At 37.7% G+C, this 27,511-nt stretch overlaps 1 protein-coding gene across 2 annotated transcripts in view; it reads left to right on the forward strand.

The window, feature by feature from the left end:
• The window catches only part of FSIP1 (fibrous sheath interacting protein 1), a 150,284-nt gene that overhangs the window by 64,468 nt on the left and 58,305 nt on the right, over nt 1-27,511 (forward strand). For both annotated transcript variants that reach the window (XM_067558022.1, XM_067558023.1), the window contains exon 11: nt 1,615-1,752. In XM_067558022.1, the coding sequence (XP_067414123.1) occupies nt 1,615-1,752 (138 nt within the window). The remainder of the gene's footprint in view (nt 1-1,614; nt 1,753-27,511) is intronic.

The raw sequence follows: 27,511 nt of genomic DNA on the forward strand, positions 1-27,511 counted from the left end.
AATATGAAGATTATATGCTGGTAAGATATATATATATTATATATATATATATATCACATATATATTATTATTATATAATATTAATGCAATAGGATTAATGTATAGAGGTAGAGACAAGTTGTCCAGGTTCTTGATATCATACACTGCATAGATGTTAATTGTGCATGTCGATGGACTTCAGTCCACTTATGCAGATAGCTAAATATGCATTTAAGTACCTAACCTTAGGTGGTCATTATTGAGAATCTTGGCTGAATATGTCTCACGTACCACACGAGCTATTGAGAGTTAAGCTGGGTCAGTTTGAGGATATTTCAATCTTCAACAGATGACTTTTCTTATACCTCCTTCTGTTGTGGGTGAGATTTCTTGAAATTGTGATACTAGGAGTCTTTGGTGTCATAACCCTTGTACTTTCAAATACTCACTCTGAGAAATAAACTTCATATTGCATGATCAACTGGCGTTACAGTTTAAAGCCCTGAGTCACTTATTTGTCATATGCATTGTGGCCAGAAAATATATTACTTTTAAATTGTCACACTTTTTACAAACTGTAGTGTGTATGCTGAGAAGTTTTCATCTGAATTACTAAATCTAGAAAACTGTCCTCCTTTCCAGTTAAGTATAGTACTTAGTTTCCTTTGATCAGGAATGTATGTTAATCAGGAATGCATGAGTTGCTTTTGAAAATAAGAATGATTAATTAATTATTCTAGGATTTTATTTAAATAGTTGGACATATTCTTTTGGGTTAAAGGTAATTCGAGTTTGGCAAGTGTTTTTGCTGTTACTTTGGCTACTCTATGACTTGGATTCTTATATTGAATCCTTGGTTACCAAAAGTGAACCCTGTTTTTGTCATTTGTAGACACTTACGCAATTTTGTCAATGTTTAGCATTTCCAGTGAGCTAGATTCCATTTTGGTTTTACAATGAGTATTACTTTAATTCACCAACATTCCTATTGATTTCAATGGAATCACTCAAGAATTAAAGTAATACTCACTGTGAGTAAGAACACTAGACTCTGGTCCCAGGCAACTGAATATTTGTAAAATTGTATAGCTCTGTTCTGCAATAGTGGTTGCAGTCCAGCTGTATGTGTGCCACATGGCTTGGCTCTGGGTTAGAGGATGGGTTTTATCTTACATATCCCCACATTGGACCACTATGCAAAGGCTGTTTACTCAGGCTTCATATTGGAGAGAAACATTTTAGGTGAGATTTTCAAAAGTGCTCAGCATTGGCCTAACTCTGGTCCCATTAAGTCAGTTGGAGTTAGACCAGTGCTGAGTGCTGTTGAAAATTCCCTCCTCCACTGTTAAATATTTTTGTAGAAAAACTCCTAGAATGGAAATCCTGCATATGAATGTTTATTCTTCTCCTTTACAAGTTTGAACAGAGTTAACGAATACTCTTTGTGGAAAATATCCTGTCTGATTAAGTACACATAACGTAAAACATCCATTGGCAAAAATGTGAAACTAACCAATTATACCTAAATATTAGTGTACTCCCACTTTTTTCTTTAAAGGACTCATTAGCTTTTTTCCTGCTTTAAAGTTATGTTTTTTAAGATGTTTTAGCTGTGTCCCCGTTTACTTTTGTCAGGAATCTCTGGTTTATGCAAATAGAAGTCTGGAAGCAGTTCCAGGTGAGAAGGCCCTGAGAGACACACGTGAGCAACGTGAGCAACAAAACCGACTTAAAGAGATTAATCAGCAGCTGAAAAATCTGCAGGAAAATCTTGTAAGTTTAAGCTTGAAAGCTGTGTTGCAATTTATAATTACATATGATTATAAAATTAAACTCAAAAGAAGGAATATATATATAAATATATATATATTACATGAAAAGTTTATCATGTTTTGAGTGAGTTTCACTGTTCTAATGATACCCCCCATTTTACATAGGGAATATCTCTCAAACTCTCTTTCAGAATGGAAGTTGCTTTTCAAGAGTGACTATTGTAATAAAGAAGTAAATATTTTAAGTACTTTTTAACAATTTATAGAATCTAGTGTAGCGTCTTCACATTTTTTAAATGATGCAGTATGCTCCAGCAGTGACTCTGTGATCTGGTTTTGTTTAATTCATATGATTTTTTTTTTTTTTTTTTTTTTTAAACAGACAGTTATTTACCTAGCCCAGTATAGTGCCTGAAGATCAAGGAGACAAGAAAGTTAAAATGTTAATAAGCGTATAAAATGTGAATTGCAAATCAATAATACTTTAGAAAAAACTGCATATGTTCTCAATCTTAATAATAATTATTTTGGTGTATGAGAAATGGGGGAGGGCGTTTAATCAGTTTTTGCTTCTTTGGCTCACATTGTCTTTGTTTCAAAGATGAAAGCTTGTCTGATGATTAGGGTACTAGCCTGGCATCTATAAACATGGATTCAGTTCCCTCATCTCCCATAGATTTCCTGTTGTGATCTTAGGCAAGTGACTTGGGGTGGACTTTTCAATTGTGCCTGATTGATTTAGGAGCACAGTCCCATTGATTTTTCAAAGGGACTGTGCTCTTAAATTACTTAGACACTTTGAAAATCCTGTCTTTAGTCTCTCTGTGCCTCTGTTCCCTGTTTGTAAAATGAGGATAATAGCACTAACCTATTTCATAAGGGTGCTTTGAAGATAAATATCTTAAAGATTGTGAAATGCTCATTTACTGTAATAATGAGGGCTGTATAAGTACCTTAGGCTTGCTCTGAATTTAAAAATTATTTCAGCATAGTTACATCAGCCAGGAGGTGAAAAAAACCCACACCCTTGGCCGACATAGCTATTCTGACAAAAACCCTGAGTGTAGACACAATTATGCCAATGGAAGAGGACTTCTGTCAATGTAGATAACATCATTTGGGGTAGTGGTGTTCCTGCGCCAACAGGAGAACTCCTCCTTCTGTTGATGTAAGCTTTATCTACAAAGGGGGCACTCCATAGCATAGACATTGCCTTGGATAGATCATCTTTGGTAGTTTAAGTATCTTATGATGTTGGCTGGCCTCCCTCTGTGTAGATAGCTATCCCTAGGGTTGCAGAAGAGGGAGTGGTAGGTGAGACAGTAGCAAGAGTCAGCATTTTTTTGAGATTTAGCATTCAGCATATTAATGTGTCTCCCAGAGCTAGTGTGATTCGTAATTAACATGAAAAGAGAACAGGTACAAGAAGAGTGTAGGATGTTTTTTTAGCTGAAAAAGATTAGAGAAAGTTAATGATTTATTGTAGTGTATTTGACAATTATATTCTCCCTCTCGTTCATTTTAAACAGATGGAGGATAAAAAAGCTGTTTTTTAAAGAATTATGCTGGGTAAAAGGAAAATAAAGTATACATTTGTGGATTCAAACAAAGGGCTGAATAAAAATCCACCCAAGAGCTCATTTATATTTTGGGGGGTTAAATTTTGGGATCAAAAGATCTTTTTCCCTGTAACTGTTTTAACTTGGGAGAAAGGAGACCATTCCTTCTAAGAAGATCTGTCATACTCCTAGAGATATTGCATTTTTGTCATATAGTTAATACTATAGGAATGAATTCATTCTCTACCTGAGGAATAAGGTGAACTATACAAATATTCAGTAATTTAATTTTTAGTGACAATTTAGAGGATTTTATAGTAAATTGCATGTTAAATGTGTAAGATAACTTTTATTTTCTATTGTTTTTTTCCATTTTGTAAAAAGACAAAAATACTTATTTTATTTAATTCAAGCTGAACCAAGTCTAATATTTGGGAAATTACTTTGTGAAGCTTTTGGAGGAAAGGGAGCTCTGTTCTTAGTGGAGGCATATCACAGTCTTTGCACTGATCAAGGGTACAGAGATGGCTGTGGTCTTCTGTAATAGTGCCACAAACAGACCATGAGAGTGACCATGTGTGCACAGGAGGATCAAACAGCCTAAGGGTATATCTACACTGCAATTAGACACCTGTGGCTGGCCCATCCCAGCTGACTGGGGCTTGTGGGGCTCAGGTAAGGGGCTGTTTAATTGCGTTGTAGATGTTCAGGCTCAGGCTGCAGCCTGAGCTCTGGGACCCTTCTACCTAGGGTGACCACTTTTTCAAAAGACAAAAGCGTGACACATGCAGGAGCTCTGCCCCTTCCATGGCATCCTCCCTGCTCCTCCTCTTCCCCCAAGACCCTACCCCCTTGCCGGGCCAAAAGCTGGAGCTGGGGTGAGAGCTGCCCAGGGATCTTGGGCCACTGTGGAGAGCTCTGGACCCTCCATTTGCCCTGGGGAGTGGGGTGCCGGGGTGCTCAGTAGCAGCCCCCAGCTTGCATCCCTGTCCCCAGGGTCCCACAGTGGCCCAGGCTCTCTGGACAACTCTTACCACAGCCCAACTTTGGTTTCTGGCCTGGCCAGGGTGTGGTGACTCAGGCAGAAGAGGAGGAGCAGGCATGGGGTCTCGTGAAGGGGGGATAAGGCCCACCTCAGCCCTCCTCCCCTATCAGGAAGAGGCTGGTGCTGCCCCTGAGCCTCAGGCAGGCATGGAGGGGTGCCACAGGATATCTGGAACAAATGCTGTCCCGGGTTCATTCAACCTGGGACTGGGACTAGAACTCTGCATTTTGGGACTGTCCTGCCCAGTTCAAGGTGGGTGATCATCCTATTCCCACCTTGCAGAGCCCTAGAGCCCAGGGTACACCGCAGTTAAACAGCCCTGTAGCTCGAGTCAGCTGTCATAGGCCAGCTGCAGTTTTTAAACTGCAGTGTAGACATACCCTAAGGGTACAAAGATCCTTCACAGTAAGAGGAGGTGATAAAGAAAAATAACTAAATTTGAAGTTTTCTTAGAAGACAAAATAAAGGGAGCTTATTTTCATAATAGTGAAAATGAATCCTTATTAAACAGCAGGAAACAAAGGAAGGGAGAAATAATGTTTTTCTTTTCCGACTTCCAATAGACTGTATTAACAGCTGCTACTTGCCTGAAACTTTAGCTGATGTTTTAGCAAGCTTGCTTTCAACATTAATCTGATTTGGGAAATATACAGTATCCCTTCCATTTAAGGCTATGTCTACCCTGCAGCCTATGTTGGCATAATTTATGTTTCTCAGGGGTATGAATACACCTCCCCCGCCGAGCGAAATAAGTTACACTGACGTCAGTATTCATGTGCACAACGCTATGTTGGTGGGAGAGCTTCCACTGCTGACGTAGCTTCTGCTGCTCGTGGAGGCGGATTTTTTATGCCAACAGGAGAGCTCTCTCCCGTCAGCATAGAGCATCTTCACTAGACATGCTGTAGCAGCGCTGCATCTCATACTCCTTAATCTCATACTCCTTAAATAGGTGTTGCAGAGTGAGCTTGGCTAATAGACTTTTATTCCCATTGACTTCAGTGAGTTTTACCTACATGAATAGTTCAGAATCAGACCCAAAGGTAAAATGAGACATTCAGACTCCACCCAACTATGTGCCACTTTAGGCTACTCTGCACTTAAAACTTACAGCTTTGCCGCTGTAAGAGCTTTTGTGTAGCCCTGTTATGTTGAAGGGTGAGAGCTCACCCACCAACATAATAAAACCACCTAAATGAGCATCTCCTGCTGACATAGCGCTATCCACACAAGTGGCTAAACTTTGCTTAAACTGGCAAAACTTAAGTCGCTCGTTTAGGTGGTTTTATTATGTTAGCAGGAGAGCTCTCTCCTGTCAACATAACACAGCTACACAAGCGCTCTTACAGCGGCAAAGCTGTAAGTTTTAAGTGTAGACTAGGCCAAGGCCTTCAGCAAGCAACATATATAGCTTCTCATCTACTCAGTGCCTAAACAGTGGTTGATCTCACCTTAGTACATTGTGGTTATCATGTAAGTAATTGTTAGACAAATATCTTAAGCCAATCTTCTGAATCTTCAATTTAACTTAATAGGTCTGCTTTTGAACTGATAAAATAAATCTATGCTATGTCATTGTTCCAGTCACTGACCCTTGCATTGCGTCTCTCTTATCAATGACCCTTGCTAATGAGGCAAATATAATCCCAGGTAGTGTGTCTATAGCACTATGTGGTGGTCCACAACAGGACATTACCAGACTTTGGAATGTAATGGGCTACTGAGTCATTAAAATGTTATGAATGTTAATAGCTCAGTTTCAAGGTTTGATCAGCACAACACAGTAGTTTCTTGGTATCTGCTGTGGTGCACAAACCCCTATAGCATGCCAAATGTGTTTCCTTGACTGGATTGTGTGCCATATAGCCTTATATGGCTAGATCCTATTATTTATTTACAGCATTTATCAACACTCAAAGAGCCTGTAGTAATGTGTATGCCATGGCCAGCTTAGCTTCACTGCATAGTGTGAGAACAGTTTCAGAACATTTAGCTCATAAGACTGCTTCTGAAGGAAATAGTGTGTCTTTACATCGTCTATTACTGGTTGCATAACAATGAGATTATGACATTCACTTTCAAAATTATATGTGGCATATTTTATATTTTATAAATTGTCCGAGATACTTGTACTATCTGCATAAAATATAGAACCACATCAAATGTAAATTAAGGTGGAGTTTCCCTCCGAGTAGTCGAAATAATAGAAATAAAATAGTATACATATCTTCAATGAAAGAACATCAACCTTCAGAAGATACTACCTCACTAACCTTGCCATTTTGAGTGACATTCCAGGAAACAACACCTCAGAAGCAAAGCTTCTTGGAATGACATCACAGCACTGGCCAAATTTGTTATGTCACTTTTTTAAATACGGTGCTTCATAGGTTATGTCTTCACTGATGGCGGCAAATTTGCCGCCGTCAGATCGACTTATCTGGATTGACTGAGCGGTCAGTGAAAACCCGCTCGGTCGATCCAGAAATCGATGTATTAAGACCACCTCCTCAAGTGGCACAGCGCATTGAAGATGGAGCGCAGAACAGAAGCACAGAAGTTGACGGGAGTTACACAAGTTTTTTGTGTAGTTTGCATAACTCCAGTCGACTGCCGCCGAATCTCTGAGGTAAGTGTAGACAAGCCCATAATGACATGCAAAAACTGGCCTGCTTCCCAGTCTTCATTTGCTATTGAGGAAATCCAGTACCAAGAGGATTAAGGTTACTAATTTTTGGATTATCAATCATCTGCTAATTTTAGATCCCTGTATTAATAAAGATTATTGCTTTCCTGTACCAAACCTGACATGTCATCTGCAGTAACTAGACATTTCAGGCCAAAATTTTCAAACTTGGATGCCTACATTTAGGTATTTAATCAGTATATAGGAAGCTAAATATAAGTGGCCTGACTTTTCAATGAGTGTCTATGAAAATCAGACCACTTTTACTTAGTTGCCCATGCACCTGAGTTTGAAAATTTTGGACATGGTTTCTGTAGCAAAAGAACTCCTTAATAGGGAAGCAGCTCTTTAACTTTTCATCAAGTAGTTTCAAGGCAAAACTGACTTCTTGGGAGGGGCAGTATTTGGATGGCAGACTTCCAACTGAAAGCTCAGTTTTTTCAGGAAATGTTCATGATTCAATAGGTGGCACTCTGAGTCAGTAAGGATCCTAGGCATGGTCTTAGGGGCCATTGTGCTGCTGAAAGTGCTATCTTTTAGATGATATAAAATTAAGGATACATCTACACTTGGAGCTGGGGATGTGATTACCAGATTGAGTAGACATACTCACACCAACTGTCATCGAGCTAGTGCACCACAGATAGAATGGAGTCACGGCAGCACAAATTGGTGGGACAGACTAGCCACCTTGAGTATGTATCCACCTGAGATCCTAGGCATGTACTTGGAGGTGGGTAGCCCATCCCACAGCTCATGCTGCTGTGGCTATATTTTATTTGTAGTGCACTAGGGTGATGAGAGTTAGTGTGTGTATGCCTGCTTTAGATGGGGGTGGGATTCCCAGTTCTTAAGTGAAGGCATACTCATTGATCATGACCACTCGTATCATGGCAGAGCTCATGGCATTTTTCAGAAGTTAGGAGTGTTGGCCCTGATGTCTGGTCAAATTCTAGTTTGGGTACTACAAACAAACACTCATTTTAAATTTGTTTGTTTTAAATTTCTCTTTGTTTAAGAAGAGCTCTGTGTAACCTTGAAAGCTTCTCTCTCTCACCAATAGAAGTTGGTCCATTAAAAGATATTATCTCATGCACCAGGTCTTTCTAATATCTTGGGATCAACATGGCTGCGGGAACATGGCATATAAAACTAATTGTATGAGGTTTTCATTTTGTATGGAGAAAGCAATCTTTTGTACCAACCACTTTACAAAATGCTGTTGTAACAGTATGTTTAACCACTTTCCTCAGGTCTGAGATCTGGTGTTTCAGGTACTCCTCATTCTGAAACACATCTGTTGTGGGGTGAGACTGTTCTAAGCCATTTTAAAAATTAATTAGGCAACTTTAAAAATATGTCAATTTTAAAAAAAAGTAGTTTGCGGAGACATTTCGTGGAAAAGCTCTGAAGAATCACTTTCGGAAATAGACATGAAGCATAGCTAACCTCAGACCCTGGTTCTGGTCAGCCCAAGTATGCTTGGGCGCAGAGTATCTAGAAGGGCATTTTTCCTTCAGGTGGCAGAGTTTGCAGAAAGATCTATGATCCTCTTCATCAAGGAGCTGTGGCTGGTGGATTCATTCACCTCCCTCACCCTGTGCCTTTGTGACAGAGCACAGAGAAACCCAGTGGAGCTAGGGTCCATGACATCCAGTACTAAGTGCTCACCACTATGTTGTCTCCTGAAATCCTAACAGCCTCCAACATCTCCACCCCTTGCCATTGCATACACGTGCAGTGGAATCTCACTGGTTCTGCTGGATCTGGTACCTGCTGAACCCACAAAGGGAAGCAACATGTGCCCCTTAATGTTGATTCACACATTTTAGTATTTAAAAATAAAAGTAAATCAGTTGTAGTGTTATGCTTTAAGTAAATGAGAATCATTAAGGGCTTTGCAATCTGACTTCCCCTCCAAACTTCTTAAAAAATGTCCTTAGTGAAATAACATATCAAGGAATGTATTGTATGCATTGTTAAAAACGCATTCTGAAATCTCAATTCGACTGAAATGTATCTGACTATGGTTTCTAGGTCTTTGTTGAATTTCTTTTTGGTTTTCTATTTAACCTTAGTTCTTCATTTGAAGCTATGGCAGTGTCTTTCCACATTCTTTCACCTTTCAGTTTCCTGGAAACCATTGAGCTTAGCTTTGTTTAGTCAACCGCATTGTTGTTACTGCTTCAGAAACGTTCAGCTTCCAAAGACCTGTTGCTGAGCATTGACAAAAAGAATGCTGTATACAAAGGATGACAAATCTAGTGGGGTTTGTTTTTTTTTTTTTTGTTTTTTTTTACATTTTGAGATATGGCTTCCATTAGTTAGCTGTTTGTAATAACTGAGGACCCTACTCAGAAGATACAGGATTTCTGTAGTGTAGATGGTGATAGATTTTGATCCCACATCTAGGCAAGCTATTAAGCAGGAAACTTCTCTGGGCCCCATATTTTCTTTTCTGTGACGCTACATGGATACTAGTTGCAAAGAAATGCCTGATGGTTGATATTTTATTATCATATGTTTCTTTTACTCTACATTGAAAAATAATCCTGATTCTACAGTGCTTTACTGTAAGGCCATATTGGCCTTAGATACTTGTAATTGTTTTTGGTATTTTCAAAATAAATTTGAATAACAGGTGGGTTGGTGGTGACATATTACCTTAATTGGGATCTAATTAGCTTCTTTTTAAATATTTTAGATTCTCTTTATTTCAGTTTCACAGTACTTAGCACCAGTTCATAGCCAACTGTTCATATCCTTTTCCATTAATTATATCTGCCATACCTATTTTTTTTAAGGAGCATAAGCTAAACACAGTTTTGTCTAATTTGAGAACCAGTGTCAGCAGGGTTGTCTGCACAGCTGTGGAAAGAGTTTGTTAGTTAACATTCTGCCCGGCAGGTGGTTCAACAGCCGAACATAAAATGTGATTGTAAATTCTTACCAGTGATTCTAGCATTGTGTGTTTACCTTTTGTATCCTATCCTGTATAAAAACCTAAATCTTAAGATGGGAAAATATATTATATACATAATATAAAAAAAACTTTCAGAGCTTCATGAGGAAGTCAGCATTTTAGAATAGGGAGGGCAGAGAAAGAATTAAATGGATACTTGAAAGTTAGAAAATGTTAGCTCACATTTATGTCTTAAGAAAATATTGACTGGAAGTGCCTATTTAGATCATACCCTTGATGGTATAGTAGCTAGTAATGATGTAGAATACACAAGTCTGAGAAAGTCACAGAGTAAAATTAATTTTAGTGCTGAGGAGCTGGACAAAGCCTCATGCACCATTTAAGCCCTCTTTTAAGACCTTAGGTGAGGTAAAGTAGTGCATAGCATATAGCCTTGTCCAAGTCTTGTGTGCTGGCATTAATTTAACTCAGTGAGTCTGAATTTGCAGTCTCTACGTAGGCAAAACTCAAGTTGAAATCAATAGAAGTGCAGTGCTAAATCCAAACAAAAACCAGCAACAATCCCCCCAACACTCCAACTCTCATCCCCAAAAAACATTAGAAAGGCAGTTGTATATCTCTAATTTTGTGAAACCTGCAGTATGGTTTATCAGTCTAGTGAGCTTGCACTTATTCTCCTATATGATCCTGTGATCTTAGCATATTAAATAACATCTTGAAAATAGCCATAACTTGTTTTCAGACCTCATTTGGGATCTTATAGTGGTGGTCCTGTTAGAAACTCCAGTAATTCATAAATAGGCTTGTCAGTATTTGTTTTTAATTTTTTATAATTTTGACAGATATCTGTTTATTTTTAAGAATTTTTCTTCAATGTTTATCAATATAAATTTTCCCTGTGGGAAATTATGGGAGGTCAGGGAATAATTAATTGACAGTAAATGCTGAGATTAAAAAATGTAAAGCTTTATTATCACTAAAACACAAATTGTCAATCTCATATATCAAAATATACAAAACAAATAGCCTTAAATCAAATTCTAATAAGTTTTCAAGTAGCATTTTTCTTACTTTGTATATCTGTAAATTTGGATTATTACTGATGGAAATAGTTTCTCAGTGATTTGTGTATGTACAGTGAAATTGACATTTATCAACATTTACCAATAAAAAAATGTAATCCTCTCAAGCCTACAAACAAGTAACAAATATTTATACAAAAATTATATGTCAGGGCATATATTATCCTCTAACATCTGGTTTCCTCATAAACATGTTTATGCTAAAATGTACAATATTTATCAGAATGATTTCCTATTAAATGTGTCATTGCATAAACTGAAAGGAAAAAACCATATGTCTTAATGAAGACAACTGTTATTCTGTCACCGTGTTGACCTCACTTGAGCAAAGCACTATTAACCAGCAGGTACTGAAATTTTGATAAATAACTTTTAATCATATTTTGCTTATGTAAGTCTGCAGTATGTGTACTATTCATGTGGTTATACAGAACTATTTCAGAATGAAAAGTGGTAGCACTTTCCTTATGGAAGTAATTATTAGTATGAAAACCAGATGTTTTTCACATAATGCTTACTGTATAAACAAAAAATCATGTAAGAAAGCACTGCTACAAACAATATGCAAGAGGAAAACAAATTAACTGCTGTGTAATTATTTTGCTTAGATTCTAGAATCCAAAAATTATTATAATGTTCTTCATATTGACAGCTCTTCACAATAGTGTTGACGACAAGAGGCAGATGATCACTTAGGTAGATAGAATTCTCTTCATACAAATTCCTTCATTTGAAAATGCGATAATTACTTTCAAAACAAATAATTGCAAAAATAAGAGATGCTTTTTTGTATGAACCCTTAGTAACACATGAATATTTTCCCAGAACACTTGAGACCAATTGAATTGAATACACTGCAAACTTATATCATACCTGGCATCCAATGATCTCAAAGTACTTCACAGCTATTAGTTAGGCTCTGATCCTGCGTATAATAGCAAGTGGCTGGATTTCTGTGCCCACACGGAGCCCTATTGAATTAATTGCAGCTCTCTGTGGGCACAGCAGTTTCTCCACACACTAGTAAATAAGGGTTTGGTGTCTTAAGCTTCATCACACTCCTTTGAAGTGTGTAAATAATCGTATACAGATAGGAGGCACAGAGGTTAAATGACTCCTAAAACGTTGCACAGTGAGGTTGGTAGCAGAGCGGGGATTGGAACGCATGAGTCCCAGACTCCCACTTGTTCTTTCAGCTTTTTCCTTGCCCCTTTCAACTTTTTTTCTGCTTTTTACATCTTTTCCCTAACATTTCCCTCATTTTTTTACTTTTTTTAAAATATAATTTTTTTCTCACTTTTGAAAATATGTCACAAATCCATGACTACCTATGACTTCACATTTATCACTATACTGTTATACATGTCTACCTGGAATTTCATGTCAGCAGAGAAATAACTCAGGCCTGGTCTATACTTACCGGCAAATTTGGCGGCAGTCGACAGGAGTTATGCAAGCTACTTAGAGTAACTTGCGTAACTTATGTCGACTTCCTAAATTCTCTTCTGCATGCCTTCTCCACTCTGCTGCATCAACAGAAAATGCGTAGCTGTCAACACAATGCTACGCTTTTTTTGGAGGAGATTTTATTGAATCAACTTCTGGATTGATTGAGCAGGTCTTCACTTCCACTCAATCGATCCAGATAAATCGATCTGGATGGCTGTGAAGTTGCCACCATCAATGAAGACATACCCTTAGACACTCCTGCTCCCAAAGTATAGGTTACTACTATTTATGCTAAAGAAGAACCTGTTAAATTTTATTGGTATAGCATCTATAAAACACCACTGAGCAATTCTGATTCCACCAATTCCCCGCCAGCTCCCTTCCTCCTTTCCTGTCACAGATACAGAAGTGTCTCATCTGCTCTCCTTCTGTAACCGCTGTGCTTGTCCCAGTGATCCCATCCCATGCCTTCTGATCTCCCTCATGCCCACTCTTCTAGTTCCAGCTGGAGTGCTCTTGTTTCTTTCTCAGAGACATTTTGCTTTTAACTCTATAAACAGGATTAAAATTGATTTTGGAAAAGCTCTGGAAGCTTTCCCTCCTGAATCTAAAGAGTCTAATCACACAACAGGTTTTTAGTTACAGTGTATTGTACTCCAACAGAGAGATTCTTCTGTAACTATTCATCTTATTTGGTATCACTGATACAGATGGTACTGAAAAAGACATCCCTATTTGTGGATAAGGTTAGGTTGATACTGGTCTGTTGAATAGACAATGTATATGGACCTTGTAATAGAAAAGATTGCCTCCCTCTCCAGCCCTTTACACTCATATTATTCCCCCCTCCCAGCTGGTTGTATGTTCTCAGAAGAGGAAAGCTTTGTTTGAACTGCTGTTTATAGAATTAGCTGGATATTTTTGGTTTCAAACAAGTTAACAGTGTATTCCTCACCCAGACCATCCTTTCTGGGTACAAAACCAGTCCATATAAATGTCTTTCCCTCAGCAGGGTAAACAGCAGTTCTGCTAATGCCGTTCCTCCACCAGCATGCAAATGACAGTTCAAATAAATTTAAAAAAAAATCCATACAAACAGTCTTACTAGTCCAGGAACTCTGTGCTCCAATTCACAGCCCATTTCCTTTCTAAGATCAAACTATTTCCACTATCCTCCTCTGAGCCGCTTCCTTTTCTGCTGTACAAGGCAGTTGGCCTTGACTGTTTGATGAGATCCATCTGTCTTGCTCTTTTAGCTATATAACTTTTTCCTGTCTCTACTTATACAGATCAGCCCAGATGCCAGAGGCGTTTTGCTGTTTACTTTTCTCTTATCCCTGAATGAATGAGATTAACCCTTAGAAGCAGGTTTCCAATGTAAATATTCATGCTTGAGTTCAGAATTTGCTTTCTGCAGATAGTCTCTCATATTCACTTAAAATGCATTGTTTCTTGTGAATGTTTTTGGAACTATTCTCAGAAAGCAAACCCAAAAGGGGTGCAAACTCGGATAAAGCAACACTGAATTTTTATTTTGAGTGAATATTCCTGGAAATATATGTTTTTTGAGATATTCATCCAGTTGTTGTACAAAATTGTGTGTCCTTGTGGCTCAGAGCTTAAATAGATAATGGCATATGCCTAATGTCCTGAAGGTAACTTACTAAAAAACATGGACTGAAAGAAAGTAGATAAGGAACAGACCTGTTAAGTCACCTGGTTACTCCTCTGTCACTGCAAGATTATTCCTCATGTTGTATTTTTAAATGTTTTGTCCTGTCTTGGTTTATGCATATACTGGGGGCATGAAACTTCTGCCATTTCCCTTGGAATATTATTTCAAAATCTAATAAATCACCCTGTTGGTGATTGCCATAGATATATTTTTCTTTATATAATTACAGTCCATGATTCCTAGTTTAACTCCTTAAACAATTCTTTTCTGTCCTTGATATATTCTTCCTTTAAATACATGTAGATGATTATCTACTTCTCCCATCCTTCCCTCCCTGTTTTACCATGTCTAATGATACAAGAATAAGGGGATACCGATGACATTTAGTAACAGCACATTGAAAAAGGAAAAACTTTTTATGCAATGTGTAATTCTTTTGTGGAACTCACTGCTACAAGATATTGATATATGATTCAAATAAAGGAATACACTTTTATATTAATAATAATCATCATTTGCAATTACACTAGGTAGTTGGTCTTGGTACTCAGGCAGGTTCGTGTAAGGAAAGGGGAAGGATTTATCTTGCTACTTTACCCTTCACTACAGCTAAATTTGTACGAAGTCCACACTACATTTATAATTTACCTATCTCTGTACTCTTCTTTTACAGTCAGCCAAACATCTCTTTTTGACAGATATTTCTTTCATAGAGTCGTAGATTCCAAGGCCAGGAGGGACCATTGTGATCATCTAGTCTGACTTCCTATATTGGACAGGCCATAGAACTTCCCCAAAATAATTCCTAAAGCAGATCTTTTAGAAAAACATCCATTCTTGATTTAAAAATTTAGTGATGAAGGATCCACCACTATTCTTGTTAAATTATTCCAATGGTTACTTACACCCAGTGCTATAAATTTACCTCTTATTTCCAGTCTTAATTTGTCTAGCTTCAAATTCCATCTATTGGATCGCTTTATACCTTTGTCTGCTAGATTTTTGTTCCCCGTGTAGATACTTATAGACTGTAATGAAGTCACCCCTTAACCATCTCTATGTTCTCTTTATCTTTTAAAATAATAGAATATTTCCACTATGTTTAGTTCCAGCTTCTTGGCACTAGAGTTAGGAATTTTATATGTACCAATACAAGTACTAATACAAATAGAATTAGAATTTAGTATTAGGAATTCTGGACTGATGATGCCAAGTGGGTAATTGGTGATAATTATGCAGATTTAGATTTCCTGTATTTAGGGAAATTCAGCAAAAATGTTTTATGCTGATAAAATTTCAGTCGAAACAACTTGACATTTGTTTATTATGATATGGGTCAGGGACTGAAATTTTCCCCCCACATGATTGAGGTTTGATAAAGGATGTTCTTTTAAGTGAGTAAACTCATGTATATCTTGCTTGAGCTCTTGCCAGAGATTCATAACATTTAGCTACAGAAAATAAAGTGAATGAGCAAATCTTTTAATTAACCCAAGATTATGCATCATGCCCCATTCATTAAATCGATCTAATGGGAACAAAGCCAGTTGTTTCTAATAATTTTCTACTGCTGTTGTGGTTTGTATACTCCAGTATTCTGGAGGTCAGATGGAGCTACCAGACCATAAAATCCAGCCAGCGAGAGAGCTGGAACTAAGAGAGCACAAGGATTTATTAAGTGATGTGAAACTCTATTGTTTTGTGCATGTGTTACATAATTGCTGTCAATGCAAGGCTGTTAAAATTCCCTGCTAGTAATAACAGGCATACCATTTTATGGTTTCAAGAGGAGATAAAAGAAGTTTCTTAGTCAGCACTTCAACAACATCACAGCACATGTCAGTTTTATTATTGTGGGGCCTTCAGTTTTGGCAGATGCTCTCCATTCTGGCTACGGTGCTGTAATTACCATATAAATTAAGTAGTGAAATAAGCTGAGTGTAGCCATGTCCCTTCTTCCTGTAACCAGGTTGCAAGTACTGCAGTGTGAAATAGGCATAATTCAGGCTGATTATGTTTAGAAGGCCACATTTTGAAATGCTGGGCCTTTATCGCTATTCAAATTGATTAAAAGTAAATTGAAGCTGTTTAGTTGCTGTGCAAACAGAAGGATCATTCTTTCTGCACAAGGTACTCTCCATAATAGCATTCCAGGAATTAGTTTAATCCATGCAGGGTTGATTCATAGACACTCATTATATTTCAGCATACATTCTAATGCTTCAAATTATATGTGTCCTTACTTTAATGAGTTGTAACTAGTCCTTAAATTGGGAGTTTTGCACTTTCCTTTTATATAGTAACAGGCTTTACTCTGAGAGATGATGTGATTAAACTACAATAGAAAGTCTAGGGCACTGAGCTGAAATGGATGATTAATGTATTTCTTTTTGTTGTCCATTTTTTTTAACAGTTTGATTTTGATCTTTTCAGCAGAGTTGGTAAATTTAAATAAAGTCAGGAACCTAGAAAACTATAAATGCCTTTTTAGCTGAGATGATTATGATAAAGTAGACATTCCTATGCAAATTATAAATATACATGGGAGTAAAGAGTGGCATAAAACAATTTAAGGATGACATGTATTGTCCCCTAGTCGATGGTTTCTAAAACTGTAAAAATGTTATTGAAGAAAAAGTGCACAAAAGAAAAAAGTCATGTAGCATGTCAGTAGGCATCATATTTTACACTTATATTGCATGCTTCATTCTATGATCTCAAAGCACTTTACAGAAGTAGGTATCTTATGACTGGAGCAACTGAAGTATCAAAAATTAAATGGCTTGCCCAATGTCACTTAATGAGTCAGTAGCAAAGCTGATAATATAACTCGGGTTTTTTTACTCAAACTTCCCTTTGTTGGCTGCTGTAACTCCTCCTATGCATGGAGTTACCATCAAACCACATCAAATAATGGTTTACACTTTACTAGACTATTTTCTCTGTAATTAAAATGTGAACCCATGAAACCATTTCAGAATCCCTAAGGCTGTTTCAAAGGGAGCTGTACTGCTCTACTATTAGAGGAGACTTTTGCAAAAGGAGATTACACTGGAAATACTAATTTTGCTTGCAAAAGAGAATTCCTACATTTCCTATATGAAGATGTCATTCTGGAAGGATTCTCACCACTGGATCTCCTCCAGCTTGAATGTTTGTGGTCTTTAAGGCAGCAGCAGTGGGCTAGTGTGTGATTCCTACACCAGCCAGGGCTCTTCACTGCCACTCTTGAAACCTTCTAGTCAGTTACTATTTGAGCAGAAACTAAAGTGAAGATTCTGCAAAGAAAATCATAACAAAAATAAAATGATTGAAAAAATAATGTATCAAAATGCTACAGAAATAAAGATATAAGCAAAAATCATCTCTTCAATAGCAGGTTCCCCCTCCAACATCAGAGGGGAGGTCATCAGGTGGGTGAGAATGCAGCCAAAGTGATATCTTCAGAGAAATAGAGATAAAAGGCAAGTAATTCCCCCTGTTCTGCAGATATCATATGGGCAAGATTTTCACTCCTGGTTGAAGAGTATCAGAGTATCAGCAACTGCTGCAGCCAGCAGCATGAGCTAAGCCAATGCCAACAATATACAGTCTTTTTAAATAGGGAAATGATGAGATAACTCTTAAGAGTATCAGGCTTAACACTTGGACAGCTTGGGAATGCATCCAAACCCTGAAACGTCATCTAAAAAAACAGGCCTCAGTTAATAAAGAAACAAAATTCTAGGCTGTGGGAGAGTTACTGCGCTCCTTTACTTCAGAAACAGGTTCTGCACTACTGAAGCCCAAGCAGAATGCCTCCTTAGAGTCAGAAACTAAGTAATATCACTTTTATATGGAGTAAAGACCACGTGGCTGCCTTGCATATATCTTGAAATGGAAATATCCTGAAAGTTGGCAGCACAGGTTGCCCTGTCTTGAACTGAATGGTCCTTGGCATGGTCAGGACAGCCAGATCAAATGCTGTGCAAATGTCCACAAGAGCAGGATCACATAACTAGTTGCCTTATTTTAGAAGAGGCACAATGGTTCCCAGGCTGACAATATTGAATTTCTCTTTGTCCATATACTGATGCAGAGCTCTGAAATTCAGGATGGACTGGCACCCTTGTCTCTTTGATTATCAAGAATTATCTTGAATAAAACCGTTTCCCTCTTGCTTGCTGGTTTTCTTTAGCAGGAGAGATTGGATTTCCTTCAGTTTCTCTTTCTGAGAAGCAAGCTTCCCAGCACATTTTCCAGGGGGACGGTAATTTGATGGATGAAATATAAAACTGAAGCCATAACTAATGGTCATTAAAGATCATCATTACTCCGAAGAAGAGCAGAGGTATTAACTCCAGTGTCCTAGACAAATTCATGCATGGTTAATTATATTCTGTGTACCTAAAATTTCCCTGTAGTTTTAATTACTTGATTTGTTCTTTGCATCCTGTGATATGCTACTTTTTTAAAAAACGTTGTGCACTGCTAAATAGTTGACTTCTTCTACTCAAGTAGTAAATGAAGTGATTCCTGTGTGGTTTTGTAAACCACTTTGTGATCCTTCAAGAACAAAGGTGCTATATGCAGGTAAGATATTATTTATATAAATTCTCAGATTGAAATTTTAATCTTTTAGGGCACTCTTAAATTGCAAGTGTGTCTTTACTTAACTGGTGTTAAACATGTTTTGATATGTTTAGTCCTGGAGAAGAGGGACCCAGTATCTAGTAGCCTAATGTCTTCCATTTTGGAAAATTTCCTTCCTCTTATCTCTGTTTTTATTTTTCATAAATCTGTTGCTGGGAATAGAGAGAATTTGACAATTCATCTAATGTTTAAATTAGGTTCCCTTCTGTATGTTTGTGTGTTCATATACATTGAATTATCCACCCTAACTTCTGTTTTTGTTGGAATTGGTCTGAATCAAATTTTGCATTTCTTTTAAGGACCAAATCTTAAGGACCCAGTCCTACAACTAGTTCAGTATGGGATGATCCCATACCCATGCAGAAGTCAGTGGATTCTGTATTGGGGTGGGTTCTATAAAGGGGTCTGTCTATGCAGAGCCATTTGAAGGATTGGTGCCTAAGTTATCACTCAGTTTGGGAGTTGGAGTCCTCCAGTCCATGCTTGGTTTCATATCTATGGGGAGAATCAGTAGGACATCAGTTTTTGGACAGACTTGCATAAGAAGAATCCCTGTGCTTTGAGAACAGAGCCTTAAACAATGAAGGATGAACTCCCATTGTTGTGAATGGATATTAACAACTAAGTAATGTTAAAAATGTGGGAAGGAAGAATGGTGGTTAAGTATTAGAATAATATCTCAGTTAAAGTTTGACACTTCACTGAACCTACTTCACATGCAAATAAGAAAGAACTTAATCCCCAAACCACTGAGTATATTACCCCACCTGACCTGATATTTGGATGTTAGCCAGGTACAGAATGACTTAGTTAAATCTTGCTTGTACTTTCATGGTTGACCTCCTTGTAATCTCTTAGGGTGGAAAATATTTCATGGGAAAATGAACCATATGGAAAAAAAAATCCTTGTTTGGTCAGGATTAGACAAATTTCGCCTTCACTTACATTTGTGCAACCCAATTTATTGAGAAAATATATGTGGGAAGACCATACGTTACCACATTTCCTTTTTGAATGTTATTAATTCACTAAACTGCCCTTCTGTCCTTCACCCAAGTGTATTGTATATCAAAGGGGGGAATGAGCTATTAGATTGATAATTATCTTTAAATGGTCCCAGTGCCCTAAGGCATTCCAGGACATTCCCGTGTTTTTGAAAATATTCTAATGGTTTCTCCAGGTAGCAGTATGGAATGTTTTAATGAGATACTGGAATAAATGTAAGTAAAGCAAGACATGTCTACAAAAGGCAATCTGTTTGGTCAGTATTCTTCTCAAAGCCCTCTTTCTGTTTCTGCTGATACTTGTGGTAGGATGGATAGGAGCATACCACTTCATTGCCCACCTTCCACCTCAGCCGGATCTTCTACTGAGTTAATTACTGCATTTCTGACGGAGTATTTTCTTTTATCATGTAAATAATGGAGATATCGTAAATGTTAAAAAAAAAAATGACTTCAGTGCAGGTTCAGGCACAAGAAGATGGGACTGTGCAAGAGAAAAACCTTATTTTAATATTTTTAAGAGTAGCTAGATATGTATCAAGAAAAATTAACAAATATTTGAAAGATAAATGTAAATGCAGTAAATGGAGTATGTTTAAACCTACTTTGCTTAAAACGGAATGTGCTTAAACCTACCTTGTTTTCCCCTGAAAGGGAGTCTAAACCCACAGTGCTTGCCACTAAGAAAAAGATGCATATAGAGATCCCTTGCAGAACTTCTTAGGGTATTTGCATTATTAACCTGAACAATCACATAATATTATTGCTGTAACCCCATTCCTTCTCTGCTTCCACTTATCTTTATTTATTTGTTTATTTATTTATTTAATTTATTTTTCCTTTGCTTGCCCTGTTACTAGCAGCATTGTCTTCTGCTTGCTTTGTTGGCGGTAATACTACTGGTTCGGGTGGGGTGTATGCTATGTAGAGTGGCTGTTCTCCGGCCCTGAACCACAGCTGCCCCAACTTGTTCTTCATTTGTCTGTCTCTATTTGATTTTATCTATCCTAATCTAATTTAAGTACTTACATTACACCTATTTATCATGGCATCTAGTACTTATAATAAATATCTGGGACCTTGGCATGACCCCTTCCAAAGAGTCCCAGAGACTCAACCATGTGGAATGTGCTCTGGAAGAGCTTTTGCTCCGCTCCAGGAGTTCTGTTTCTCACTTTGTACTTCTTTCAGGCTTTTTTTATCCCATTTTTTAGCCTAGTTTTAATGTTTCCCTTTACTTCTCACAGTGGGGTGAATAGATTGGGCACAGTATGTAGCACTAATAAAGTACCATACGAGATCTCATTTTTAGCCCACTGTGCCTGTAGAATTATGAGGCCACAGTATATGTTTCTGTGCTGATCCTGTTGCTTTAAAACATTTTTGGATATAATAGTAATGACTGTTATTTTTGAAAATTCTACTGTTCATACAAAAAACAGGAAAGAAATTTCACTGTGTTGCTTGCAGATTTTAACATGCAGTTTTGTTTATGATTTTTACCTTTCCCTAATCATATTTCCACAACAAAATGTGCACCGAACATTCTCTAATCCAGTTTGTTCTTAACCTCATCTATTTCAACATATGTCCCAAACCGTGTTTTGTTTAGTAATAAATCCCTGAAGCTATGATCTGTCAGTTGACCATCCATATATGCCATAGGTCAGATTAAGCTAAATAGTGTTGATACGTAATCCAGATAAAGAATTCCAGAGGCTGACACAGGAGTATAATTTACATTTTAAATGTTATACTCTTAATTATTTATTTTGACAGCATATTTTGATGAAATATTAGAGGGAATATTCTTTTCAAGAAAACCTGGAAATATAAGGAAGTTGCATGTTAATTAATATCTATTCACTTTAAAATTCAGGCATATAGTAATTTTAAATAGGATTTACTTCACTAAATCAAAAAAGAACACTTCTGTAAAAAGGCCAAGAGATTTCATTTTTGAGTCTGACTAAAGCCTGAAGTGCATGGAAGTGAAAAAAAATGTACAGTGGAGAGTACAGGATTGATCTTGGCATCCTTGCTAAGATGAAAGTCACAGTGGCTTTAATGAGAGCTTTTCATGAGGAAAATGGCAAGATTGGACAGCAAGGGCATATCACCTTTTGAAAATCAATGAAGATTATAATAGTTTATTGGAACTGAGTCACAGTTCAACTTTTTTAATAGATATTGCATGGTGTGTTCTTTAGTGCCAATATTGAGGGTTTCCTAGCTTGATCACCTAATATATTATGCATTAATGCTCCTTGGTGCTAGCTTCAGACTATTCTATTAAAAGGAGATTATCAAGAGGGGTTAGTTCATCTAACCTAGCTTCATCTATGTACTCTGGCCCCATTGAAGTTAATGGCAAAACTCCCATTGACTTCAGTAGAGTTGGGATTTCACCTTGGGACAATTTTCTATGGAATTCTTAAAAAAAAAAAATCCTTAACAAAAACATGTTTAGTCATGCACCTGTAAGGCAAGGGCAAGTGTAATCACACCATAAAGGGATGCAATAAATTTATTTTAAAACCAAAATAAATTAATATATGATCCACATTCTTGTCACACTGTGATGTATTGATTTATAATTTTATTATCCAGTCCTCTTCACCAGCATTCATTGCTATATCCAGACTGGAGTTCTGCGATTTCCTGAAATGAGCCCTAGCAATGCCAATGGAAAAACATTTCTTAAGTGTGTTGCTTTGTCAGCTATCCAGGGATTCTTAAAGTGTTTAAATATGTAAAATGAATGCAAGAAGAGGGCTATAACAACTACTTTCTGTTTTCATTTTATCTGTTGTTTTGCAGTTGTTCATCATGGGACACATTTATGTTGACTCTAGTGCACCAGGTTAAATGTAGTGAGGTGTACTGAATCTCATGGCAGTTAGAGCTGCATGTTTTTATTAGATCTGCCTTTAAAAATAAATGTAGAGAAGTATTTCATTCATAATAATTTTGTATACAAAGGCATAAGAAATAAAATCCTTAAATTTAGATTTGTCAATAGAATAGTCTGTTGTCTTTGAATCAGTTTCTAGGTTATTTAGTGTATTTATTATACAGATGATTTCTAACAGAATAGTGATTGTTAACTGTGGAGATGGTTTAAGTCGACCATGTTGACTGAACAATGGACTTCCCCAGGGATCTGTACTCACTCTGGTGTGCACGCACGCATGCACACATACACACACACACAACTAAATTTGTGTATGTGATGACATCACCTTGGTTAAGTGCTTTTCAAAGTGGAGATTTAAACTAAACAAACTAAAGACAGTATCCTCTTGTTTTCATTTCACCAACTGGTTAGCTCATCAACAGCTACATGTCATTCTGAACAATCTGCCAATCATTTTGGACCATACCCCTATTTATTTGGGGATACAGCTTAACTGCTTTCTGTCCTTTCGACAATACATCAAGAAGACGTGCTAAAATCCAATTGAGAGTCTCACTCCTCCAAAGGCTTTCCAGCAGCTCATGGGGCACTAATGCCACAATCTTATGGACATCTACCATTGCCCTAATTATTGCACCTCTCAAATACTGTGTGACAGCATGGGGCTCCATCCATCAAGTTAGACTCAATGATCCTCTCTGCCCTCTGATCCACTGGTGTGACCTGGGCAACTCCAATCTCCAACCTTCCAGTTCTGGCTGGCATTGCTCCTCCAGTGATTCGGCACGAAGTTAGGGCCCTGGCTGTATTACTGCATGCAGCCAATTACTAAGATAACTTACTTCACAATTTCACCTCAAAGTCACATAAAAATACCTACCATAGTCAAGACGTCTCTTTTCTGAAATAGTTGAGCCTCTCAGATAATACACTGGATATGACCTGTTTAAGGAATGGCGGAAACAAGCTGTGCAGGACTATATTTTGAATCATTGGTGCATTTCTTGACGGATAGACAATACAGATCTGTGTCCCCTAATCCCCCAAATTACCTCTCACATGCCTCTCAGAACAACCATGTCAACCAAAAAATTCTTCTTTGTTATAACAGGGTACATTATGATCACTGGCCATTTAACTTACATCTTTGCCATTGGGACTTCCCTGTCTTGCCCCTGTGGCACTGAAAAACAAACAACATGCCATCTGGATATGGACTGCCCTTTAGATGGTGCATGGATGTGCTTGACATCTCCAGTTGATGCTGCTGGGATATAGTGGCTATATTACTTACCAAACATCTAATTCATTGTTTGTGCTGTCAGAAGCCATATACCCGAAGTGAGTACTCTTAGTTGTCATTGCACCTGAATTCTATGGGAATCATTGGTGAGTTAGGAATTGAACCTAGATCTCCTGAGTTCCAGTTTGGCGAGTTTATCACAAGGCCAACTTTCATCCAACACAGAAACAAAAGAATGCAAAACAGAAAACAAGTCTTCGCTGCCATCCTAGAGCTGTAGTTCTGAAACTACAAGCATTAAGTTAAAACTTGGTGATCATAACAAGTGACCTTGGCTGCCCATTGTCAGCTCCAAATGAAAAATTTCAGATATTTTTCCTTGAAGACCAAGTGTTTAATTCTTTATTTGCTACTAGTTAAATTAAAAATAACTCTTAAATTCACACTTGAAAATAAATAAATACAGTGAAGTTGTAGGAATATTTGTTGAAATTTCCTTTTATGTTTATCCAGTTAATATATAGTGCTGAAAAGTAATTATCATGTTTCAACTTGATGAACTGGTGTTCTGTGTATACAAGATGTGCTGTCTGCAAATGATTAAATGCTAATAAAAACAAAAATAAATTGGATTGCTTTTAGCACCTAGATCATTCTGCAGAAAGAATGCCCTTTTGTCATCTTGTCAAGTAAATCTTTTTAACAAGAAGTATTTTGATCAGAATATATTATACTTGGATTATTTAGAAAGGGGAAAGTCTTACTATCTCCTAATCCTCTTGCACAAGTACACCTTTCACAAAATTCCTTCAGAGAGGGAGGATAGGGGCTTGCGTCCACTACTAGAGCCCAGAGATCGTAATTGTAGCTGCAGAGTGGTTATGCAAATATGACATAAATTGAAGGAGATGGTTTCTGTTTACCACCACTATCCATGGACAGGTCATGTGAGAAAAGGCCTTTCACAGTTTTTCCACAGATAATAAGGATTCAACTCTAAACACAATCATTAAATGTTAAATTCAAACATTTTATCTGTGATGGGACTAGGATATGGGATGGTAAGTCCTAGTGGTTGGAGCAGCTGTCATGCCTAGTGGTTGAAGCAGGAATCGGTAGCCAAGAATCAGAGCCCTGGGTCAGAGCTGAAGTCAGAGGCCAGGTGCCACAGCCAAGGGTCAGAACGAAAGTCAGCAATCAGAGCCACAGGTCAGTACCAGATTACCTGGAGTGAGATAAGGCGGGAGCAGGGCTGGGTCCAAGGCAGAAGCAAGGCTGGAATAAGGTGGGAGCAAGGCTGGGACACAGGAGCTATTGCAGCTATAGGCAAATACTTCGAGCAGCCAGTGAACTGCTGCTGCTGAGCTTAAGAGCAACCCTGCTAGCTTCCTCCAACAATCAGGCTGGGCACTCCATGAGGGTCTAGCTGATGCAGTCCAGCTGTGCTCATTAGGTTTACAGATGACTGAGCAGGCACAGTTCCAGGGCCTTATTCCTGAAACTGTTACAGATTACAAAAGCTACATACAAGTGCTTAGATTACAGTGCCGATTGCTATAGAAAACCCTGTGTTAGGAAAATGTACATCGTATGTCAATGCAATTCATGCATTTTTGATATACCCCTTGTTTCTTGTGATATTTCAGAAATTCACATGATGTCCCTGAATGCTAATATTTGGGGCTCTGATTACCTCAAAGATGTATAAAAACTAACAGCCTGATAACTTCTTATTGGAATCTCATTTAAGAAGCCTTGTGCATAGATTATTCTGAGGTTGTAAACTACTGTTGGTAGTAATTTATAAGAGCCACCTACAGATGGTAGCCATCATGCTGTCTGGACTGGCTCACGACTGTGAGTGCCAACCTCAGGGCACACTGTCAAGAAACAGGGCATGAACCCAAAATTGGATATGTGTCCTATACTTAGATTTCACCAACCCATTAACAAGTGTGAACTCCTCAGGCACTAGAACAGTGTTAATAGGGAGCCACAGACACTCCCCTGGGGTATTCCAATCTATCTTGCCACCCAGGCAAGCCTGCCTCTATGATAAATGGTCCCTTACACCAAAAATCACAACAATGTTCAGGTTACTTCCAGTCCTAAGGATCAGTTTGTACTCAGATTTCAAACCAAAGAAAATGCTCATAGCCAATCTTGTAAGAAACAAACTAAAGGTTTATTAACTAGGAAAAAGAAATAAGCAAGTTATTTACAAGGTCAAATGTGGTATAATTTTAAATTTGAAGGGTAATAGAAGCTTCTATGTTCTTTTGGGCTAACCTAAGCCAAGCATGTTGGGGAATCTCTTATTTATGTTTCAGAATCTTTGCCCCTCAAAGTCCAGACAGCATAAAAATACCAATTTCTCCTTAGCAGGTATTTTTATTCCCTTTCCCCAACATTCAAGCTGTGATGGGATGTAGGCTTGTGCATGCACCCTCTTGTAGAGTGTGAAGGAAGCAATCAGCAAGGTCTTTTGTCCACAGTGGCTTGTCTGTAGTCTGTAGACCTTCATTTGTTGGGGAGACTATAACATCTCTTGTGGTAAACTAGCATTTCACATTTGGTAACTAGCATTTCACATTTCCCCTAACTATGGGGAATTTACAGTCTTAGGCCAGGTCTACGCTACAGACTTATCTCAGTATAACGACGTCACTTTCACTATGGTATGTTTTCACACCCTGGAGCAACTTAGTTATACAAACTAACCTTTGGTGTAAACAGCGCTATGTCAATGGGAGAGCTTCTAATGGACCTGCTTGTCAGTTATTTATGTAACTCATTTGAGCTAAACATCAGAAATAGTGTAGTTCAACACATAAAGGCTAGATCTGCATCTCATGTAAAATCGGCATGTCTCAATTGATTTACAATAGCTGTGGATCTGGTCCAAGGAGTTGGATTTGTTAAATTTACATGCAGTGTGTGCAGTGCCACAAAAGAGAGATCTTCTGAAAACCTATATTTGCACATGCAAACTGAGTTGTTATGCATGCAAACGAGCAGGTAGGTGTGAAGTGATCTGATTTTCAAACACAACAGGTGCCCCACAATTTGTAAATTTGACCCAGGATGTTGTCTCTGGATGAGAGTAACTTCTTTTAAATACGGACAGATTACCATCAAAATAAATTCTATGAATTCTGTCATAAATTAATACGTGTTGTGTGGACATAAGTTATGGGACAGTAGTTCTTTCAAAAGCAACTAAGAAGTGAGAAACCCAGTTAAAGTTAAATGGTTCTGGCACTGTACCTTGAATGAGACAAAGCTGTTACATATGACACGATACCTTTTAATGGTATGTACATTCTATGCATATCATTTCACTTTCCTTTTTAAAAGTTAATAACATAGGTAACTGTTTTTGTGGGAAGGAGAAACTATTGCATGGATTATTTCATCTGGATATTAACAAAAGTGGATTTCCTAACCAAGTCAGTCATAATTCCCCCACACTCTGAGAGTCGCATCAGGACCACATATTTAATAAATCAAGAGTAATGAGGAATCTGGAATGCTAATTAGATGGC

The sequence above is a fragment of the Emydura macquarii genome, unplaced genomic scaffold, assembly GCF_026122565.2.
Source record: "Emydura macquarii macquarii isolate MOO-44397 ecotype Brisbane River unplaced genomic scaffold, CSIRO-AGI_Emac_v2 contig_1876, whole genome shotgun sequence".
Taxonomy (NCBI): domain Eukaryota; kingdom Metazoa; phylum Chordata; order Testudines; family Chelidae; genus Emydura; species Emydura macquarii.